A 23,156-nucleotide genomic window follows, 5' to 3' on the forward strand; every position below is an offset into this window, starting at 1 on the left:
ATGCAAAGATTTACAAATGTGCTGGACTCTTGAATTTTCCTCATTGTCTTGACTTTGGTATGGAATTTAATATGAGCACAAATGCCTGCCTAACCAGATTAATTCTGAGGTTTTTTTCATATGAAAAAAGAATAATGGAAATATTATTAGTAGCAGTAGCAGTAGTAGGATGAGTATGAGTATTAGTATTTAGATTCATAGCTTGCTTGGTCATAAATACTGTAAATAACTGGCGATACTTGTCATGAAGGGCTTGTTCAATGAGCTTTAGTTAAAGTGCCCCTGTTCCCATTTTGAAGCACAGGGACAGTGATAAACGAGACACTGTGAATGCTTTAATTAGACCAGTTGTTGGGGACACTCTAATTAAAGTACCCCCCTCACCTCTGGAGCACATGTAAAAATGCCCAGTCTTATTTCCACTGAAGTCAGTGGCAATGTTTTCACTAACATAGACACAAACTCAAAGGCCCTAAATCTATACTCACTTATGCATGTGAATACTTTTACTGATTTCATTGGGATAAGTCACATATATAGAATAAAACAGATAGGTAGGACTCTGCAGGATAGGAACCTAAAACCAGCTTTTTTATATTAATGATTATTAATTAGATCATGTAGCTTCCAGTATAAAATATAAGATCCCAAAAGAGCACCAAGTTCACACTCTATACAGCTCAAAAAATGAAATATTTCAAAGCTTTTGATAAGCTAAAAAGGCACTGGACCTTTTTTCCCCTGCAAAGAAAGTTTAAAATAGATTATTCATTGTGCTACATGGCTTAGTATAAATATACCTTTCCCAGGAAGGTCAAATGCTGGACAATCAGATGGGCACTTTCAGTCTTTCCAGCACCACTTTCTCCACTGATGATAATGCACTGATACACAAAACAAAACTGTAAATGCACAGCTCACCATATAGCTGATAAGTTAAAAGTTTCACTACTGCTCTATGGGTTATTTAATATAATACCAAGACTGCATAACACCTCCAGAGTCAACTCTTTTTTCAGTGAATATCAAAAAGAGTGTCAGCTTGTTTCTTTACTCTTTAGATTTATAAAATGGGTGTCATCATCGTCATCATTTCTGGGTTCATGGGCATGTCAAAGAGAAAATAACTTTCTTAAGAGCTCATTATCATGACACACAATTAACATGACACATGAATTCACACACTGGGAAATACATCTGTATCTAATATACAATCTAAAACCTGATCCCACCCGAAGAAAAAAAATTATAGGGCTTGCTACCATGAATAGTGCTGATTACTGAGCTAATGCAGCAGTATCCTGGGTTTATAAAAAGTCAAAAGGTAACTTTTTGGGGAGAAGACTGGTAGAGGAGATAAACAGTTCTCCTGCATTTCGTGTTTGTACTAAAAAATACATAGCAGATTATCTCAGCCACCCCTGTACATCCCAAATTCAAAGATTAACTGGAAGCCTCTGGCTCTGCTATGTCCTCCTCTCCTTGTTTGGGGCAGATAGTGCATAGGTGCTCTATAAAGGCTCACATCCTGATAAATAAGCCATATTATTTATATTTCCTGGATTTTCAATAGAATTTTCACTATTCTCAAGTTCTCTACAGCAATGTTTTTCTTTGAAATGAGATATTGTCAAACATGCACTATACTTACATAGAATTTATACATGCTGACACAAAACAGACACACAAATGTATGTGTTCTGTGTTCCTAAGTACCATATGTACCTGAATATAAGATGGCCCTGAATATAAGATGACCAACCAATAATTAGGTTCTATCTATGGAAAATGTATAAATTCGTTATAATTTTTCAGGTATAGAATCTAATTATTGGAGGTGAGCCTTGAGTCTGTTCCCCTTCCACTGCTACAGCAGGGGAAATGAATCTGAAGGGTCAAATGCCCACTTCCCTTCTACACCTCCCCAGGCTTCTCCCCTCTGCAGTCTCTTTTCTCCATCCTTACTGTCAGACCCTGCTCTTCCTGAGCCCATGGAACTATGGAGCAAATTTGAAAATACTGACCTTGAAATAAATATAATTCATCATAGGCAGATTACTACATGTACTCATAGGCTTAGTTTATCTAGAATTGATGCATTTTATCTATTTTGAAATGACTATAAGTTTTAGCACAGGTACTCCATAAACACTATTTTAAGAAGCACTTGTGTACCTACTTATATATAGTACAAACAGGCTGTGTCTACACGAGACATTGACTGTGCAGTTGTTACTGCACAGTCATCTAGTACTTGCATACACAAGTACTATATTACTGTGCAGTAACCAACATTACACAGTAGCATCTCCAAACGAATTTTCTCACTACACAATAGGTCATTACTACTGCGCAGCAGAGTCACATCACACTTCATGCCCCATGACACTACTGCACAGTAGTAATGAGTAGGGGTGTGCGAAGTGGTCCCTATTTGATTCAGATTTGGATTCAGCCTGAATCAGAGACAGTGATTTGATTTATTTCGGATCACTGTCCCTGATTCGATTCAGCCAAATCTGAATCTGATTTGATTTTATTTGATTTGATGCTTGAGGTAGCAGGCATGACTTGTGAATGTTGCAATGCTAGGGCACATGGAGAGTCCAACAGGAGTACAGTGGGGCCCTCCATGTGCTTGGCAGCAAACCCAGAAGTGGGCCAGAAGTACTTCTGGTCCACTTCCGAATCTGCCAGGGAGAGCATGGGGGCCCTCCCTGGCTTGGTGATTGGCCACAGGGGTGGCCCAGGTGCCCCCCTCAGACCTAGGAGGCACCAGAACCAAGAGGGTGCAGGGAGGGGGACCCTGGGTATTCCCCAGTGGACCTGAAAGTGGACCAGAAGTGCTTCTGGTCCACTTCTGGGTCTGCTACCAAGTGCTCTGGGAAGCCCCCGCACTCCTGTGGGACACTCCATGCACCCCAGCATCACAGCATTCAAGAGCCACCTGCTACCTAGAGGTATACAGAAAAAACATTTAAAGCTGTTTCTATGTCTGAATCTCTGAATCTTTTCAAATCAATTTGGAAGATTCAGATTTGATTCAGAGAGATTAAAGGGTTTTCTGATTCAATTTGGATTCGGAGATTTGGCCACCGAATCGGGCTGAATCTCCGCCGAATCGAATCAGAAACCGAAGTTTCACACAGCCCTAGTAATGAGCTACTGCACAGTCATTGTGTCATGTAGATGTGGTCACTGTGCTTGGTATTAGTCCAAAACCAAAAGGCTCCTGATTTACCATATAGTTCATTGGGTTGGACCCCATCGGAGTCAACAGTATTTCAAGCCATTGTGAACCCACAGTTCAGCACTGCTCTGTGTATGTGTGTACTCCAGATACCCACAATGAAGGATCCATGTTCTTGTCATGGGTCCTGGAATCCTCCAAAAATTTATATGCAGGTAAGGGGCAGGGCAAACTGATCTGGTTCCCTTTCATGGAGAGTGGGGGCCACATTAATCAGATGTGAGAGGCTAAGAGAGGGGGTGACAAAGAGATTCTAGATGAACTGTTTGGGGACCTGTTTAGTGATGTTTGCCAGACATTTAAGGCTGGTGAAGAAACAGGATTCATTGGAACTGCAAAAGAAAGATGCAGCTCAGCTGTGGGAGTGAAAAGGAAGTCAAAATGTATTCAGTGTATTGGCTCACCATGCCTTGCAAAAGAGTCGGCACTGAGGGGGAGTGCATGTAATGGGCACAACTTTATATCTTATTTAGATAGGCTGCATTAACTTATTCTTGAGGGGGGCCCAGCACCTGAGGCAGGACCCAGGGATCTACAGAGTCCACATCCTGGGCAGCAGCAACTGAAAGGCCAAGGTCCTGGCATACATGGACTATTTGAATCATCCCGTGCTGGAACAGGTGGTCAGTAGAGAGAGCCCTGGTGCACATGCAGGGATATGAGGTGGTAGCAGGGGCCAAATTCAATGTGAGCAAGAGCACCTGCCTTGCCATGGGCCAAGTTCAATGTGAGCAAGAGCACCTGCCTTGCCATGGGTAAGCTTGGGGACGTGAAGTCTCTGGGGGTCTCTGTCCCCCACGAGGGGGTAAGGATCCTCAGGATAGATTTTGACCCTGAGCTAAGTGGCAGGACAACATGGGAGAAGACAGAGGCAAAGGTAAAGCAGAAGCTGGGGCTCTGGCACATATGCTCCCTTTCCATAGGGGGGCATGTTATGCTTGTCAAAGCGATGTTGTTACCGGTGCTTCTGTACACCATTCTGGTCTTCCACCCTTCTGAGTATGTCATCCACAGGATCCAGAGAGTTGCATGCATTTTCTTCTGGGGCTCCAGATGGGAAAAGGTCATCTGGAAGACCTTGTACAAGGACAAAAGGGCCGGAAGCAGGGGCATGCCAGCTATCCTCCTGTTCTTGTGGGCCAAGTATTTGAGCCTGATCTGCAAGGTGGTGATGGACACAGAATTCAAAACTGCTTGCCTCGTGAGCTATTTTGCAGGGCACATCCTGAGACACTGTGGGGTACTCACTCCAACAACCATAGACTGTGGATCATGGGTTCACTGTGGTTCTACAAGATCCTGAACCAGTGCTGCAGCTTGTATAGCCTGCAGAGTGCAGGCCCAGCAACTATGAGAAACCACAAAAAAATCTAGGAGACACTGAGGCTGAGGGACACCTCATTGCCCATGGACCTGCTCCCGGGTAACGCATGCCAGGCTGTGTGGGAGTGCATTGACCACAAAGAACTGCACAAAGATCACAAGGACCTGAAATGGCTCATAACCCACTGAGCCCTACCAGTGAGGGCCTGGAGACATAGAGAGGGCCAGCTGCCCATAGCCCAACTGCTGCAGAGCCACTGAGATGATTGACCACCTCCTCTGCTTCTGCACTTGTGCCAAAGAGGTATGGAAAAGAGTTAAGCAGCTCTGTGAAGTGGTGACTGGCGTTAGCTGACTAACCAGAGAAGCAGCACTGTATGGGCACCTCGCCAAACATCAGGGGAACTCAGCGCCCCATTTTGACCAGTTTGCAACCTACATCAAGAACACCCTGTGGAAGACCAGGAACCTCCTGCTGTACAGGCAAATGGACACAGAGGTAGTAGGCTGTGTGAAAATGGCTCTAAGTAAACTCCAGACCTACTACCATAAATCGTTAGTGGAGGATGGAGAGGACGTGACCAAAGCCACCTAGCACAGAGACGTAGCACAAGATCACCCAACTCCTCCCAAACAGAGAAAGGGGTGGTGACAGTGAGGAAAAGGAAGGGACAAGTGGAACTGAGGATAGCAACAGTGACAGCAGCAGCAAGTCCTCCAGCAGGAGCTAGAGTGACAGTGACAGAGAAGACAGATGAACTGAGTATGTGACCCCATATACAGGATAGGAATGAAAGGGAAGTGTTGCCTGGTCTGAGGGACCAGGGTTTGTTTGTGTGTGTTGCGTGTGACATTGTAATGGGTTCGGGCGGCCAGTGGGCCTTTGTACAGGTTCATGGGTGCAGTTTTTTGTAATGGGTCAAGGTTTTTGCTGTGGAGTGATACTAAGAGTGTAGATATATATAACCTTACATATATATATAGACATATATTTTTACAAAAAAAACCCCAACAAAACAAAACAAAAAACACCATGTATCTGTGTCCAAGAAGGTAGTTTTCCTGAACCACTTTGCAGGAGAACTGCTCTTCTGCCATGGTTCAGTATCTGCCAAGGTGCAGCAGCTTTAAGCCCAGTTTATGGAGATGGGAGTCTCCTCGGGGGCATCTGAACCCCAAGCCTCCAGGCTTGGGCCTTTAAGTAGGATGCCTGCCAAAGGTTTTAGAACATCTGAAGCCCCACGTGTGGGTGGAGGATGTTTGCCTATAGTAGGGCCACTTATGGTTCTGGACTCTTGGATTTGGAATTAGTTTTGGCTAATTTGGCCTTGGATACAAATTAAATAGAAAAACAAAAACAAAAACAACCCTACCATGTATTTGGGTCCAAGAAGGCAGCTTTCCTTAAGCCTCCTGGGGATAATTGTTCTTCTAGGTTTAGTACCTGCTAAGGTGTTGGAGCTTAATGCCTATTTTATGGAAATGGGAGGCTTCTCCCTAGCTTGTTTCCTCAGGCATATGGCCACAGGGAGGTGAAAGTTGGGGGCATCAGATCCCAAAGACTCTGGGCTGGGGCCTGGATTTAGGATGCCTGCCAAAAGACTTTGGAAATATCTGAAGCCCCTGATGGAGGTGGAGGATGTCTGCTGGTTGTACGGCTACTTATGGTTCTGGACTGGCTCATGGATTTGGACTTGATTTGGTTGATATGGCTTGGAACATGAAAAAATTCTTAAAAAAAAAAAGGTAGGAATAAGTGTGCTGTAGTGAGAGCCCTGTGGCACATGGATCTATGAGGCGGCAGCAAGGGCCAAGCTCAATGCGAGCAAAAACACCTGTCTGACCATGGGCAAGCCTAGGGACCTAGAGTCCCTGGGGGTCTTGGTTACCTGCGAAGGGGTCAAGATCCTTGGAGTGGATTTCGATCCCAAGCCGAGTGGGAGGAGGGCCTGGGAGAAGAAGGAGGCCAAGGTGAGGCAGAGGTTGGGTCTGTGGTATGCGTGCCGTCTCTCCACGGTGGGGTGCATGGCACTCATGAAGGCGGTGTTGCTACCAGTACTTCTGTATACCTCATTGGTCTCCCCCACCCACCTACACACCCCCGAGTGTGTCACCCATAGAATTCAAAGAGCCATGTGCATTTTCTTCTGGGGATCCAGAATGGAGAAAGTGGCAAGAAAGACCCTATACGAAAAGAAACGGGCTGGCAGATGCCAGACTGTTCCTGCTGTTCCTACGGGCCCAGTACATGAGCCAGATCTGCAAGCTGACAACTGGGCCAGCAACCAAAACAGCTTGTCTTGTCAAGTATTTTACAGGTCACGTCCTGAGACCATGAGGGATGTACACTCTAGCCAAAGGGAGACCATGCACCATGGAATACCCCTGGTTCTACAGGGTGCTGAACAAGTTCTGGAGTGAGTATACACTAGAGAAGGAAAGCCCAGAGACCATGTCAAACCACAGGAAGATACAGAAGGCAGTCAGAGATAGAGATAGGCTATCAACCATGAAGCTCCTCCTTGACGATGACTGCCAGGCCATCTGGGATTGGATCTTCCACGAGGACCTACATAAAGATAACAGAGACCTGGAATGGTTCATAGCTCACTGTGGACTCCCAGTGAAGGTGTGAAGGCATAGAGTGAGATAAGAGTAGACCCAGTTGCCCCAGGGAAAGCTGCTGAGGTAAGAATGAGACCATCAACCACCTCCTGTGGCTCTGCTCCTATGCCAAGGGAGTGTGGGAAAAGATAAGCCGGCTTCTGGAAGAAGTGGCAAGAATCAGACTGATGACAAGGGTGGCGGTGCTGTACGGACACCTGACTAAGCATTAGGGGTCCCAGACAACCCGCGTTGACCAGTTTGTGTCCTTCATTAGGAGCACCCTGTGGCAATGCAGGAACCTCCTGTTGTACAGACACACTGAGATCAAGGAAACAGACTGTGTTAAAATGTTTCTGAGTGAACTTCAGTCCTACTACCTGGAATCAGTGGGAAAGGATAGAGAAAACACAGCCAACCACACCTGGAAAAGGGACATGTGGCACAGGTTGTTCAAGGACCACCAGGGAAAGGAAGTGGAAAAGGAATCTAGACAGGACAGCAATGCAACTGGACCTGGAGACAGTGAAAAGGACAACAACAGGATCATCATCAGCAGAAGTGACAGGCACATCAACAGTGACAAGGACTTTGAATGAATTGAGACTGTAAACCCCAACTGGGGCTTGGACTAAGGCACTGTGGTTGGGTTAGGGAAGGGCAGCGGGTGGGTGCACAGGCGTGCAGGGAAGCGGGGGCACTTATTGTAACAGGTGCATGGGTTTTTAAATGCGGTTTAAGGTGTGTGATGGAAAGTTTATGACAGAGGATGTATATATAACTCTCTCTCTCGCTCTTTCTCTCTCTATATATATATCCAAAAAATACTGGTAGGTTCCTATAAGTATTTTTGTCCAATAGGGACCATATGTTTTTTAGTCATGGTTAGTGTTGGCTGCATTTAATCAACTTCATACTTGGTTTTCTTTACTGAGCACATGCCACTTTTGGCAGCAGTTTAATTATAGACAATGTATTTAATGAGGTTTCCTTGTTTGTGATTATAAGATGAGGGTCTTTTTTCCCCATGCTGATTGGAAGGGGGACACACTTCATCTTATATTTGAATAAATACGGTACATTATCTTTAATATATACAAAGCACCATTGGCGTACATGCCTCCTTGTAGAAATACAAAGAGACAAACTCCTGCTCCAAGGCGCTTTCAATGTAAATTACATAAATGCATGACAGAGGAAAAATGGAAGTTTCAGTTCATGTCTTTTAATTTGTTTTATGAATTTACCATGTAGTTTTAAAATATTCTCATTGCAAGGGGCTAAAAGTGGTAATAGCACTTTCATAGCTATGAATAGTAAAAATTACACAGAATAACTGAGGTTTTTGGAAGTAACTGGAAAAAGAGAGGCAGCAGTTCTTTTGTTATAGAAAGAATAGCATCTCTGACACCCTTTTGGTATTCCACAAACAGTAAACATTATGTAGCATATGGAATAATTACTACTACTGTGTACTGAATAGACTTCTGCATCCAGAAGTATACTTCAGACAATCCACACTGCCATGCAGCACATGAACTGTTGATGTGTACAATGTGACAATCACACCTATTGTCATTTTAAAAAAATCCCATCCTGATTCAAGAGGAAGCTGAAAGTGTTTGATGGTGTTCTCATGCTGTGATGCCCATTATGACTGACTTCATGTGACTGAACAAATCATATACAATGGATTATAAATTGAAAACTCAAGCCTGCAGCCTCAAGTCATGCATGCTTAAGTCCTATTGGCTTAACGGTAAATTTCGGTTGAGTAAAGGACTCAGGAATAGAGTTCCTACAACACCACAGACTTCCATAGGCAAAAAATCCTGAGGCTGCTGAAAGGATAAAGTGAACAGGATGCATAATCTTTCGATTTTTACATAAAATACATGTTATGCCACAAGCAGAACCACATTGCCCACTGAAGAGAACTAAAGGCTTTGCTGTGGTGTTTTGGGAACAGCAAATAGAAAATTAGATGTGCTTGTAGCTAACATGGCTACAAGTTGCCTTCACAGCTTGATCCAAAAGACAAATCAGCACTTAGACAGGTATGAAGCACTTGAAAATTTATGATTTACAATGTAGACCTTATGCCCTGATTTCAAATTCACATACATTGGTGTTTTACGTCAACAAGGTCCCTCTTTTCTACTACATAAATATATATTTCTTAGCAACACTTTTCAAACAGCATAGAATAAGTTATATAAATAAGAACTATATCTAAGGGACTTAAAGCCCCATGCACTTTCAAATGCCAAATAAATTGGTACTTTTTCACCTTTTCTTTTTTTCTAAACTTTGTTAATTAATCCAATTTATCAAGCAACACATTTAACATTCCAAAATATATCCAATCCCCCAGAATATACACAAAAACAGACATCTATCTTCCAACTGCACCACCACAACCCAAAGTCATGTCCACAGAAATCCTCAGTGCCTCACTTCACCCCAGCACTAGTTGTGACAATCCCTGCCATGTTTTTGTCTATGTCAAACCCTAGTGTCCCTCCATTTCCATATATCAATGCACTAACTACTTTGCCCCAGAACTCTGCATAATACAAATCCCATTATCTTCTATTTTCATATTTTTCATATGCTGGATCCCATTTAGATTTTATCCTTGTCAAGTATTTTCTAAAGTGTATTTTTATTCTATTAATTCACTATGTTATTATAATGTTTTTAAAAAATACATTTATCATGAATTATTGTGCAGCATACAGAAGAGTACATTGAGGATAATTTTAGAAAAAAAATCATTATTATTCTCCAATATGCATATATATATATGTATAGTACATCCAATGAAAAGGAATGTAAGATTCCAATCTTAAAACTATAATAAAAAGGCAACTGGTTTCTGCAGCACTATATTCTATTCTCATTAATATCATTGCCATGTAATTGGATTTGTGTCCTCATTAAATTTATATTAGAACTATCCTTAATATATTTTACCATGAAAATGAGTGATCACAGAGTTAATGGTTTGTATTTTCTATGACTTATAGTCACAGGGATTGATTCCCATTGCCTTGCACCCGATACTGTCTTTATACCTGTGGAAGTAAGGGTCAAGTAGGTGAAAAATGCTACCAACCTGACATGGTAGCATTTTACACATATCTCAGCTGCAAATCGTTACATCTGGTGCAAGTCAAAGTGGAATCAGGGAATAGGGTGAAAATCTTCAGCTGTTAGTAATTAGTGAAGCTCTACCAGCACTGATAGGCTGGGCTGATTAACACTAGCTCACTGTCTCTAAAGATGCACCATAACCTTTTCAGCTTTCCCAATTCTAATTGCATTTGTTTTCTACTTTTCATGCTGCAGGTAAAGTTTCCGAAGCAGAAAGTTTTCCCAGGACCAATCACTACTGATCCAGAATACTAAAAATATCTGAAGTAGCACTGCAACCTACTACCTTAAATGACCAATATTAAGTACAAAAAAAAATAAAGGTCCCGGGTAATGTGGGGCCCTTGCAGGACGCGTTGGGAAATTTGGTCATCACACCAGACGACAAAGCTAACATGTTTAATGATTTCTTTGCCTCTGTCTTCCTAAGTAGGGACCAGAACAGCCATCTCCCTGCTGGGTCCCCCTCAGGCCCCAAGGGAGACATACCTGGGCCAAAGGTTAGCATGGAACTAGTTAGGGGGCTTCTGGGGGGCCTGGACGTGTTCAAGTCAGCCGGCCCGGACAATCTCCACCCTAGAGTCCTAAAGGAATTGGCCGAGGTCATTGCAGGACCCCTGGCACAGCTTTATGAGCACTCGTGGTGCTCTGGTGTGGTCCCAGAGGACTGGAAGAGGGCCAACGTGGTTCCCATCTTCAAAAAGGGGAGGAAGGAGGACCCGGGAAACTATAGGCCAGTTAGTCTTACTTCGATCCTAGGCAAGCTGTTTGAGAAAATTATGCTGGCACCCATCCATGAGGGGCCAGCAGGGGACTGCATGCCTGGGGGCAACCAACATGGGTTCATCAGTGGCAGGTCCTGTCAGACCAACCTGGTGGCTTTCTATGATCAGATTACCAGATCATTAGATGCAGGGGTAGCAGTGGACATAGTCTTCCTGGACTTCCGGAAGGCCTTCGACACTGTCTCTCATCCCGTTCTCATTAAGAAACTGGGGGACTGTGGTGTTGACGCCCACATAGTCAATTGGGTTGCCAACTGGCTGGAGGGCTGCACCCAGAGGGTGGTAGTGGATGGGTCCTTCTCAGCCTGGAAGGATGTGGGCAGTGGGGTTCCCCAGGGCTCGGTCCTCGGGCCCACACTGTTCAACATCTTCATTAGTGATTTGGATGAGGGGGTAAAAAGCACCCTGTTCAAATTTCCTGATGACACTAAGATGTGGGGAGATGTGGGCACACTAGAAGGAAGCATAAGGCTTCAATCAGACCTAGACAGGCTACAAGGGTGGGCGGATGTGAATAGGATGGAATTCAACACAGACAAGTGCAAGGTGATGCACCTGGGGAGGAACAACCGGCACCATACCTACCGGTTGAGGAACTCCCCTCTTGTCAGCACAGAGGTGGAAAAGGATCTTGGAGTCATCATTGACTCCAAGATGAACATGGGCCGGCAGTGTGGAGAGGCAGTCAGGAAGGCCAACCGTACCTTGTCATGCATCCACAGATGCACCTCAAGCAGGTCCAAAGAGATGATCCTCCCCCTCTATGCGGCACTGGTCAGGCCGCAGCTGGAGTACTGTGTCCAGTTCTGGATGCCGCACTTCAAGAGGGATGTGGACAGCATTGAGAGGGTCCAGAGGAAGGCCACTCCCATGATCAGGGGACAGCAGGGCAGGCCCTACGAGGAGAGGCTACGGGACCTGAACCTGTTCAGCTTCCAAAAGAGAAGGCTGAGGGGGGATCTAGTGGCCAGTTATAAATTAGTTAGGGGGGATCAGCAGGCATTGGGGGAATCACTATTCCCCCGTGCACTGCCAGGAGTGACCAGGAATAATGGTCACAAGCTGGCAAAGGGCAGGTCTAGGCTAGATGTCAAGAAGCGCTACTTCACGGTCAGGGTGGCTAGGATCTGGAACCAACTTCCAAGAGAAGTGGTGCTGGCTCCTACCCTGGGGGTTTTTAAGAGGAGGTTGGATGAACATCTTGCTGGGGTCGTTTGACCCCAGTATTATTTCCTGCCATGGCGGGGGGTCGGACTAGATGATCTACTCAGGTCCCTTCCAACCCTAGAAACTATGAAACTATGAACTATGAAATGAACAGATTCTTACCTGATCTTTACTGAAAGTAACCATGCCTTGATAAGCAGCGTCTGCAGATGCAAATATGTGGGGAGGATTTGATGAACGCTTCACACCATGGTAAAGCTTGGAGAACTGAACAAAAAAAATATTGGTAAAAGTACAAAAAAGCCTGTGCAACATGCACATATCTAGTGGTTTGTGCTAGCCTGGGAAATGGGGGCATAGGTTCAGTGCACTGCCCTGCCACTGAATTGACTTAAGGTCATAGCCACGAAGATATTTTGACATCTGACCTCAATGGGAATCTTTTTGAACCTCAGTTATTCAGTAGGGATAATAACACTTCCTGACCTCACAGGGATGATGTTGCCAGGTACTTAGATACTACCTCATGTTTATGTGACAGCCATCATATAATTAAACTGTATAGAAATGATCATGGATTAAAGAGAAAAAGTAATGTGCTATATTGGGACAAAATCTAATTTAAAATGTATTTGTGTAGTTTTCAGTGAGCACAATTCCTAATCATAGCATGGGCCTTTCTGTTGTGTGTAGCCTCTATTTCATTAACAATAGTTTATAAAAGGTACATTCTCTATACTGGAGTTCCTCTTACCTGTGGAGAATATATGTTGAGATTCTGGAATGGGTTTAAAGCTATTAAAATGTCTCCAACATAAGTATAAATTTGTAAGTCAGCATAGCGCTTCTGTAGTTGATGAATAATTGTATCCTAAGAAGATTATAAGAAGTTTGATAGCAAAGCAATACGTTTTTAGATAATAACATTCACTGTAAATATACTGGGAACACAGAATAATTTATTATCTTAAACATTGTCAGTTATGTCAAACACTGACCTCATAAAACCAAAACAATTTTTTCACAGTTTCATAGCTCTAAAATATTGCAACAAAACCAAGTTAAATGTAATATGCCTATTTTCCCGGCTGATGTTCAAGGCTAAGCTTTAGGTTTAACAAACACAGAAAATAATTTAAACTAAAATACAATCACTTTATCCATAGGACAAGAGGTGCTGATACTGCTTATATATCTACACAAAATAAAACTACACGTGACAGCAGATCTGAATTGTGTCACATAATTATTCCTTTCTGCCCAGACTATGAACAATCAATTTTATCACGATTACGTTGTCAGAAGAAAATGTAGATGACAGAAGCAAGCAAAACATAGGTTATAATCAGCAAGCATGAGGAAGTGCTACCCAGACTGTACAGTACCTCATCCAGAACCTCTAGGTTCACCAGATCATCATCCAAAGAGTATTTGTCAGCTGCATCTACACGGTAAGGTCTTCTAGTATGTATTCGTTCATGCCTGCAAGTTTGTTAACCCAAGATCAGTGTTAAAATGCTATTTTGAAAAAGGCAAATGGTAAGAGACAAGAATAATTCATTGAGCAATTTGCTTTTTCAAAGAGGAGGAGAAACAAGCACTCTTTCCAAAATGCTCATCTTGCAACATTCAGAAAGAAAGAGTTTTTAAATCAATGCAACAGCTGGATGCCCAACATCATGCCCATAGTTTTTCCTCTCACAATATATAACACTCAGATGATTACCTATACACTTGGTGTCTCCAAATAATAAAAACAACTACCAAAAGACCCTCCATCTTTCCTATTCCCAACACCAATTAGTATAATATAAACCTGGGTAAATTACCGAGTCAAGTAATTAAATAATATTTTTTTTCCTTTGGACCTTGAGATATGCAGCCTATAAGGGCTACAGCAGACAAGAAAAATACAATATCCCTCCCCTATTACCTTTGTATATGCCAAATTATCTCCTCAGATGACCCTGGATCTAGTCCAAAACAACAATTTTGAACCATGATTTCCATCAGACTCTAAATTCTGCAGATGTTCAGTCAGCTTCTCTTTAAAGATGTAATCACAGTTTTTAAGCCACACAATCAGAAGCACAGACAAACTGTCACATAACCCTTTTACACTGGAAAAATCTTTGAAAATTCTGGTTCATATGTTTTTATACTACAGATCTCATTTCAAAAAGGAATGGGTACAAATTACAAGGGTATGAAATATCTTCCACAGAAGGGATGAAATATGAATACTGTGTAAGCACAACTATGCTTTTCTTTAACAAAGATAATCAAAGCACAGTAGAAGGACACCCACTGAGATACAGCAGCATCCTGCTGAGTAACATTTAGCATTGATCCTCAATGACAGCCCCTGACAGATTGTTTCTGCATCAGTTGCCATATAGAAAGGGGGACTCATGTGATCACACATTTCTACCCAATGACAAATAGTGTGTCAAGCATGTAGGACAATACTAGCACGTTTCTGTGACACTACAGGTTATATTACATGCCTATAATACAGAAAGTTGATATGGACAGAGATACCAGGTATTTTTTTCTGATTCTGAAACTGCTGACTTTGGGCTCAGATGAAATCTTGTTACAATAAGCAACACTGTGACTCTGAAAGCAGGAAGACAGTTGTTACATTAGCAATTAAATAAGAAACCTACAGATTACTTGGAAAAATTCTTGTAAACAATCTTATTTATATTTTGCATCCAATATTCCCACTCAAAAATAGTCATTTGGTACCACTGCTGACATGCAAAACCAAAAAGTGAACCATAGAGAACTTGAACAGCAAGTGCTGACTATCAATTGCCATAACTGGAGTCTATTCCAGTGGCCAGCATATGTAAAGTGTGAATATGTTGAAAACCCATTAAACAAAACTTTGTATTTTTTTTCAAACTTTAAAAAATATATATCATTAAAAAATGTACATTATAATAATGGGCCAGCCTCTTAGTTTGAATAAATTGAGGATGGAACCATTTAATATTTTTATTAGTTGTTTCTGGTTTAAACTGAAATCCAGAGTTATATTACAAAGAAACGTGATCACTGGTATGATGGCTCCTCCAAACATGAAAGTATTCATCAGTCATAAGAAGAACAAATATTTTATTAGTAGTTCTTCATCTACTCATAATGCACTAGTTATTGCTAGAAATTATATCTGAAAGACGCATTCATTTTCAGACATTATTGCTGCCTTAAGGGAATGATTGTAGGAGCAATGTCAAATCACAGCAAGCTTTTGAACATTATGAATGTGCCTATGCTTAAACCATAAGTGTAGGGAGGACGTGGGAAGGCTGGGGACATTCAGACCTAAGCAACTCTAATTAAAGAATGGCTTCCTAAACTAATCTCTTATTTGATTGTATATTAAACGCCTGCTGATTTTTTTTTCCTTAGGTGATAAATTAGTCTTTTTTTATTATTGGAGACTTTCTTTTCACCTTATGTAAGCAAACAATTAAGGAAACTATTCTTAGGCAAGTATAAGTAAAAATTGAAGACCTTTGTACATATATTTTCTTACGTTTAACTCATTTTCTTAAGTATTAAGGAGAGGATATTAGGCTCATAACATCACATTAACTTCAAATCTCCTGCTGGCCTCAGACATTTCCTATTGACCACATGACTTGCAAATATGTTTGTAGAGAGTGAATAGGTAGAATACAAATAATAATGCTTACTGGTTTTGATAATATTGTGAACATCCTCTGCAGTTAGTATCCTGGCTTAAAACATGCTTTAAAATTACCAAAAAGGTAAAAGAAATTATTTTTGACTGGAGAATAAATAGCTATTTTGCTCAGTGTCATGGATAGGTTGAGGAGTGTGAAATTGCCCAAGAAACATCCATGTGAAATTCAAGAAAGAGAAATTTCCACAGTTTACACCTCTCTAGAGGTATGGACAGTCAGACCACAACATACACTTGCTCCAAGGGCAACAACAATCAAACATTGCCCAAGACCTAAAATATTGCTTGAGATTACATTATACAGTTCACATTTATTTTAATATGAGGGCCTTAGCATTACTGCTATTGCTCCAAAAGCACATTGGTATTTTTGCACTTAATGCTACCTGTTGAGAAAAGACTTTGCTCTTTTCTCATCATTAGTAGTGTTGTAGAGCTATTATTGTAGCTGTGATGGTCTATGCTAAGGAATACATGAGAAGTAAGATTCATGAGGTGAGGTAATATCTTTTATTGAACCAAATTTATAGTTGGGAAAGATCCTAGAAAAACTCTCAGACACAAAATGCCCTTCCTTGCTTCTTTCCCAACCTGTGATGGCCAGAACCAAAGAAATTAATAAGCAATAAATATGTGCTTCTTAGAGGCATTTGGAATTTTTGTTTAATATAAAGCTTGTATTTTTGTAACCCGCAAATGTAACTTGTAACTGTTTGTGGAACTGACTAGGCCTCAAAGACAGAGCTATAGTTGTAAAATTAGCTGACCTACGGTTCTTTCTTGCTCAGAATTTAGCCTCGAATGATGATAAAAAATGGATTCAACCACCTGGCCTACCCAGCACATTCCAGGAAAGCACATCTCAAAAAGTATAGTCAGAGAGTTCTAAAGGGGCTGGGTTTAGGTGGAGTAATATTAATTTCAAACCTGAAGATGCTGCATTGTAATTTGTTTATTGGATAAACCCAAGTTTGGTAGTAACCTTTTATAATAATTTTTAACACCTTTTAATTCCATAGGGTAATAGCTATACAACAACACTGTGAATGGCTCTAAAGCCAACAGATTAGCATAAGACTAGGTATAAAAAGTGTGTGCATCAGGTGACCAGTAGGAAGGAGGGAACAGACAGTAATTGCTCCTTGTGAGGGAGCGGGGCCTAGGAGTGGCTGTGAACTTCCTAGCACCCCCTACCGTCACTCAAGGCTGTATTCAGCACCCTCAGATTCTCACCTGCCACGACTTTGATCTTAAATGAGTTTTAAGTGGGAGGCTGCCTTTATCTCCCTGGTGAACGGCACGTAATGGTCCTGCCCCTACTCCATATGGGGTGCCACTCTACACCCCTCCCTTAAGGGGTATGCGTGGGACGTTGTGTGGTCCCTTGCCCTATGGTGCTCTGTCTACCACCCTGGGCTCATCACCCGCCTGGTGTCCCTGGGCCTGGCTCTCCGCCGCCGCCCTGTCACCGGCGCCCCTTGGGCCCGGCTCAAGTCCCTGCAAGGGAGAACAGGGAATTACAGGTGAGGTTAGAGGTGTCTAAGGACCTTGCGGAGGGAGAACCAGGCCCTTGAGGACCTGGAGAGCTGGCAGGAGAGAGGCATGAAGGCCGAGCACACGGTAGATCAGTTTCAGGAAGAAATCAGTCAGAACTGTGTGCAACTCATGGAGTTGAGAACGGCCTGGGAACAACAGTATGAGAGAGTAAAGGCAGTGGTGGAAAAGGGTGAGACGTCCCTGCTCACCTCAGAAAGGGAGTTGGCCAGTTGCTGGCAAGAGAATGAGGGACTACAAACCCGGATACAGGCCCTAGAGACTAGCCAGGCCTGCGCCGAAGAGCAGGCTCAGAGGCTCAGAACACTCCTGACAGAGAACCAAGCAAAAGAGGTGAGCCTGAGGGTAGATCGAGGCCATCTACAGGAGGAGAGTGAGGGATTAAGAGTCCGGATACAGACTCTGGACTCGGAAAACCAGCAAGTACGGGAACAGGTCCAGTACCTGGAGGCTCTCCTGAAGGATAGCCAGGACAGAGAGGCAGCCTTGGCAGCAGATAAAGAACTGCGGGGGTTGAGGGAAGCTAAAGACCAGCCAACTCTAGGAGCGCAGAGGGCCCAGGAGGCTGAGGAGCTAGGAGAACAAGTGAAGGGTCTGCAGATGGAAAGAGACCATCTTAAGGAGCAGATGAAAGTACTAGAGACCCTCCTAGCGGACAGCCAAAGTAAGATAACATCCCTTATTGCAGAGCGGGAGCAGCTGCAGCAGCAATTGCAAATCCTGAGAGAAGAGCTGCAGAGGCTGGAGGAGGATGATGAGGAACCCTCTGAGGTAGGCAGCCAGACAACCGGGGAACCTCCCTGGTTCCTGGTGGTTGAGAAGGAAAAGAGGAAGAACCTCAAAGAGCAGGGAGTACAAACCCTAGGGAGCCCAGCCAGCTTGGAGAGGAAGCTCGAAGTGCTGGAGAAACAGTTAGGGAGCTATGTGGGAGTCAACCAGATGGAGCTCCGGGAAAGGGGGTCACTTATGGAGGCGCTGAGACAGACGGAGGTGCAGGTTGAGGGACTCCAGTCTGTACTGAGTCAAGGCTCAGAGAAAGGTCCAGAGTGCCCTCAGAGGATGGGTGGATTAGAAAAGTTGAGAGCTACCACCTGGGAGGAGAGCCTCACCGGAGAAAGACTGGAGGCCTTACTGAAGGAAACCCCATTAGCCCTTCTTGAGTACTGGGAACTAAGGTGGTCCCAGTGGCAAGAACTTCACTCACAGGGCTTGAGCCGGCTAGAACATCAGCTTAGAAGGCTAGCCCTGTGGGGAGGCAAGGCAACGGGGGTGACACCCAGTCAAACACAGACTGAGGGGCAGAAGGTGTTAGAGAGTGGTGCCATAAAGATAAAGGGAGAGGCCCCTCCGAGGAGAAAGACCCCATGTCTGAGGGGAGAAGGAAGGGAAGGACACCTAGTCGGGCAGAGACGAGAGTCTGAGAAAAGGCCTTGTCTATACCTGACTGGTATACCCGCTCGGGTAACGTGGAGGCTCCTCAGGAAGAGCATTGAGGAGAAGGTAGGAAAGGTGGCCTTTGTTTGGATTTATAAAGGGTCAGGAGGAAGGCACACAGGCCAGGGCAGAGTCGAATTCTGGAGAGAGAAAGATGCCCAAAAGGCACAAAGGTGCCAGTGGGAAATATGGGGAAAACTCCAGGATGCCCAGGCACAGCAGGAGAGCCAAGCAGCCTGACAAAACATCGGGTCAGAAGGAATCAGAAAGGGGACAAGAGAGTGGAGATCCTGGAGAGCAAGCCGAAGAGCAGCAGATGAGGTAGGGGATTTACCGAGGGCTGCTAATGTGGGGGGGCTACCTGTGGCGGGTAAACCCCAATAAATCCTATGTGATGCACCCTCGGGTAAAAGGCGAGTAGGGGGCGCCTTAAAACCTCCGCCACCAAATTAGATGCTGCTGAGAGCCAGAGGGGAGGAAGCCCCACAGGAATGTCCCCCATCGTTGGAACACCTCGCGGAGGGGCAGAAGGCCCCACGGCGGGCTGAGAACTTAAGGGGGGAGGTGTGTCACGGAGGCACTGGGGTGCTCCGTGCCTAAGAAGGAGATAAGGTGAGCTGCCAGTCACCAGGGCAGCTCAGGTGCTGATTGTCAGAGCTGCCAATCACCAGGGCAGCTCAGCTGTGGGTTGCTAGGGCAACCAGCTGGTCAGGTGGCCAGAAGGGGGCAGGGCCGGGCCTTTATAAACAGCCCAGGCCAGAGCCTGACTAGCAGTTCCCTTCTGGCAGGAGCAGGAGCAGGAGCAGGAGCAGGAGCAGGAGCAGGAGCAGGAGCAGGAGCAGGAGCAGGAGCAGGAGCAGGAGCAGGAGCAGCCTGAATTGGTAGTGGCAGCATTGTGGTGCTGACTGGCTGCGATGATGCCGGGGAGGAGAGGACCTTGATGAGAGGTATGGTTGGAGGCCCTGGTGGGGGGGCTCAGTGTTTGTTATGAGCAGGAGGCTCTGCGTTTTATGTTGAAGCCAGGTGGTTTGCGTTTCGGTTACAGTTACACTGGAGGACCGGGTGAGGCTGTAGGGGAGTGAGGAGGCCTCAGGGGGCTCCCCAGCAGCCTGGGGGTTCCTAGTGCCCAGTAGGGGCAAAGTACCAGTGGTGCGCTACAGTTCACGCCGGAGAGGCATGGTGTGTGCCAGAGAGAGGCGCGTTGTTTGCCCAGTGGGGCAAAGGACCCAGAGAAGGGTCAAGGGGGCCAGGCACGGCTGCGGCCACCTGAGCCCCAAGTGCGTGGAGCGCGGTATAGGCCCAGTAGGAGGGCAACCGCCGCGGAGAGCGTGGCGTGGGCCCTAGAAAGGGCAAGGCCCCAGAGGGGAGCAGAGAGCGTGTGCAGAGAGCGCGGCGCAGGCCCAGAGGCAGGGCAACGGCCGCAGAGAGCGCGGCGTGGGCCCTAGAGAGGGCAAGGCTCCAGAGGGGGCAGAGAGCGCGTGCGAGGAGCGCAGGTGTGGGCCCAGAATGGGGGGCAATGGCCGCGGATAGGGCGGAAAAGAGGCGAGAAGCGCCGGAGGCATGGTAGAGGCCCTGAGAAGGGTGCAAAAGCCCAGAGGTGGGCCCAAGGGGCGCCGGTGACGGGGCGGCGGGCCGGGCCCAAGGGGCGCCGGTGACGGGCCCAAGGGGCGGCGGGCGGGTGATGAGCCCGGGGTGGTAGAGAGGGCACCAGAGGGCAAGGGACCGCACAACGTCCCACGCATAGCCCTTAAGGCAGGGGTGCATAGAGGTACCCCATTTGGAGTAGGGGCAGAAACATTACGTACCGTTCACCAGGGAGATAAAGGCAGCCTCCCATTAAAAACTCATTTAAGATCAAAGTCATGGCGGGTGAGAATCCGAGGGTGCTGAGTCCACCTTGAGTGACGGTAGGGGGCGCTAGGGAGTTCACAGCCGCTTCTAGGCCCCGCTCCCTCACACTGCTCCAAGCCCGGACTCTGGACTCCCAGTGTGAGTGAGGATCAGATCCTGATCAAGGGAACTTCCACGGTAATCCTCAGACAGCGTCGATTGGGGATGTCTGACTTCGCTGGAATCACCTGGTGCGCACCTGGCATTGAGGGACTGCCAATAAGTTACCAACCCATATCTGTCTATTTGTTGTTTTCAACAGCCAGTGGTTGATACCCTCACAGTACTCAGCTGGCCTGCGACAGATTGATCTATTTATCTATTATTATCTGTTGTTATTATTTACTATTAGCTCTTGAATACTGCATATCTGCTTATCACATTTATCTTTCTGTTAACTGTTGTGTGTGTGTGTTATAATAAACTTGCCATTGCTTTACTCCCAACTCTGCCTCCTCAATCCTGGACCAAACAGCCTAGTGGCTAAATTGATATACTCACAGTGTCCAGCTGACCTGTGACACCAGCCCTCCTTGCCTTTCACATGGGAACAGTAGGTGAAGAGGAAGAAATGCTTTGTATCTCGGCAGGAACAAGAATCAGGGAGGTGGTTTGGGAATTTTGTTTCCTTTTTGGGGAGGTATATTGTGCGGGTATATTTCTTGGGTGGACAAGGTGGAAACGCTGGGGGTGTCTCTTCCCAAAGTAACAGTTTTGAGTGAAAGGGGCTGGGTTTTACTGGGAAGAGAGGTTCTAGAAGATGTCATCATAGGAGATTTCCTTCACCACATTGGATGCCAGTAACAATAGGTGTTTGTTCTCCTACCTACCTAAACAGACAATAATATGCATCTGTTGTTACTATAAAGCCCATTATTTTCTTTCCTCGCTTCCCTCTATAACACTTACAGCTTTCTGTCTTCACACCTTTTGTGACCCTGGATGGGAATGATGAAATCGCACCATTTACCAGACACCATAGACTTGGGTCATCTCTCTTGTCTGACCACAGTGTTCTGCCATCCTCTGTGGAATGTCACTTGATTGACACAGAAAAGCAATATCACAGCCTATGACATGGCATTCCCCATTGGCAGAGGGGAGTTGAAATGCTCTCAATGAAGGTAGTGATGTTAACATTAGAAGACTTTTTGGCCTTATAGGGAAGAAAATTTAGAGGGGACATAGGACCCAAAGAGAAAATCACCTAGATAACAGTTCCAGCCTGGGGAAGATGGCAGAATGACCCAAATGGTTAAGACATACTCCAGGTCCCCCCACCCCCCAATTTTTCCTTCCTTTCATTTTCTAGATGTTCATGCATCAGAATTCATCATTGGCCTAAAAAGCTTTTGATGCAATGAAATGTATCACGGCTTTCACTTTATCCTTATTTTTTCTAGCAAAAATACAAGTACAACTAGTTTCTGCACACAAGAATTAGAAAAAGAATATGACCCTTAGTCCATCCTCTTCTTATTTTTTTTACATTATGCTACTAAAATAAATTCATGATTGTTCCTAGCTTAAGGCTTCATGAGAAAATATTCAGCACAACAGAAAGAATTAACTGTGAACCTCCTGCTGACTTTAATGAAAATAGCATGGTTAATTTCCTGCATGTTGCATATGCTGAATATTTACTCCTATATGTCAAGTTTCAGTCTAGAGTAAATTTTTAAAGTAAAGTCATAATGGGAACACTGACGCAACCTTAACTGCAGCATCATAAATGGCACAGCTATAATAAGAATCCAGCATAAATATGTACAGTATAATCAAACTGGGAGGCAGTAGTTTTCATGGTCATACTGTCTTTTGGGGTTTTTTTATTTTCACCTCTACCCCCTCATTATTCACATAGATAATGTTTGGAAGAATTGCATTTAACCCACTAGACCAATACAGCTACCACCTGGATACCTTTTAACTCGCATGAAATTCCACACATGCTGCAGTTTATGGGCAGAGAGCTATTTTTGGTTTTGCTATCTGTTATTATTTGTGAGTCCAGAGGAAATTACAAGCTAGATGCAATCAGGTTCTGTACAGTTAATTGCTTTCAAAACTAAATGTTAGCTGGCAAAGTAGTTGTTTATTAGCTTGTGAGATCTTCCTCTTCTGATGGACTGCTTCATTCATCAAGCTGGATAATGAAAAGGTTGTAGTTGCCAGAATTCTGCAGTTCTAGTCCAGATATTTGATAAGGTAGCTTGAACCTACCTGCTCTCTTAACTTTCTGGGTATCTGGATTCTTTTAATTTTAGCTAGCAGG

At 44.5% G+C, this 23,156-nt stretch overlaps 1 protein-coding gene across 1 annotated transcript in view; it reads right to left on the reverse strand.

Moving 5' to 3' along the window:
* Positions 1–23,156, reverse strand: part of MYO3B (myosin IIIB) — a 357,238-nt gene that overhangs the window by 221,365 nt on the left and 112,717 nt on the right. The window contains exons 10-13 of the mRNA XM_090041713.1: positions 13,671–13,767; positions 13,040–13,156; positions 12,448–12,552; positions 801–884 (exon numbers count right to left, since the gene is read on the reverse strand). Of these exons, the coding sequence (XP_089897839.1) occupies positions 801–884; positions 12,448–12,552; positions 13,040–13,156; positions 13,671–13,767 (403 nt within the window). The remainder of the gene's footprint in view (positions 1–800; positions 885–12,447; positions 12,553–13,039; positions 13,157–13,670; positions 13,768–23,156) is intronic.

This window comes from Crocodylus siamensis, chromosome 4, assembly GCF_052110815.1.
Source record: "Crocodylus siamensis isolate JL-2025a chromosome 4, ASM5211081v1, whole genome shotgun sequence".
Lineage (NCBI taxonomy): Eukaryota > Metazoa > Chordata > Crocodylia > Crocodylidae > Crocodylus > Crocodylus siamensis.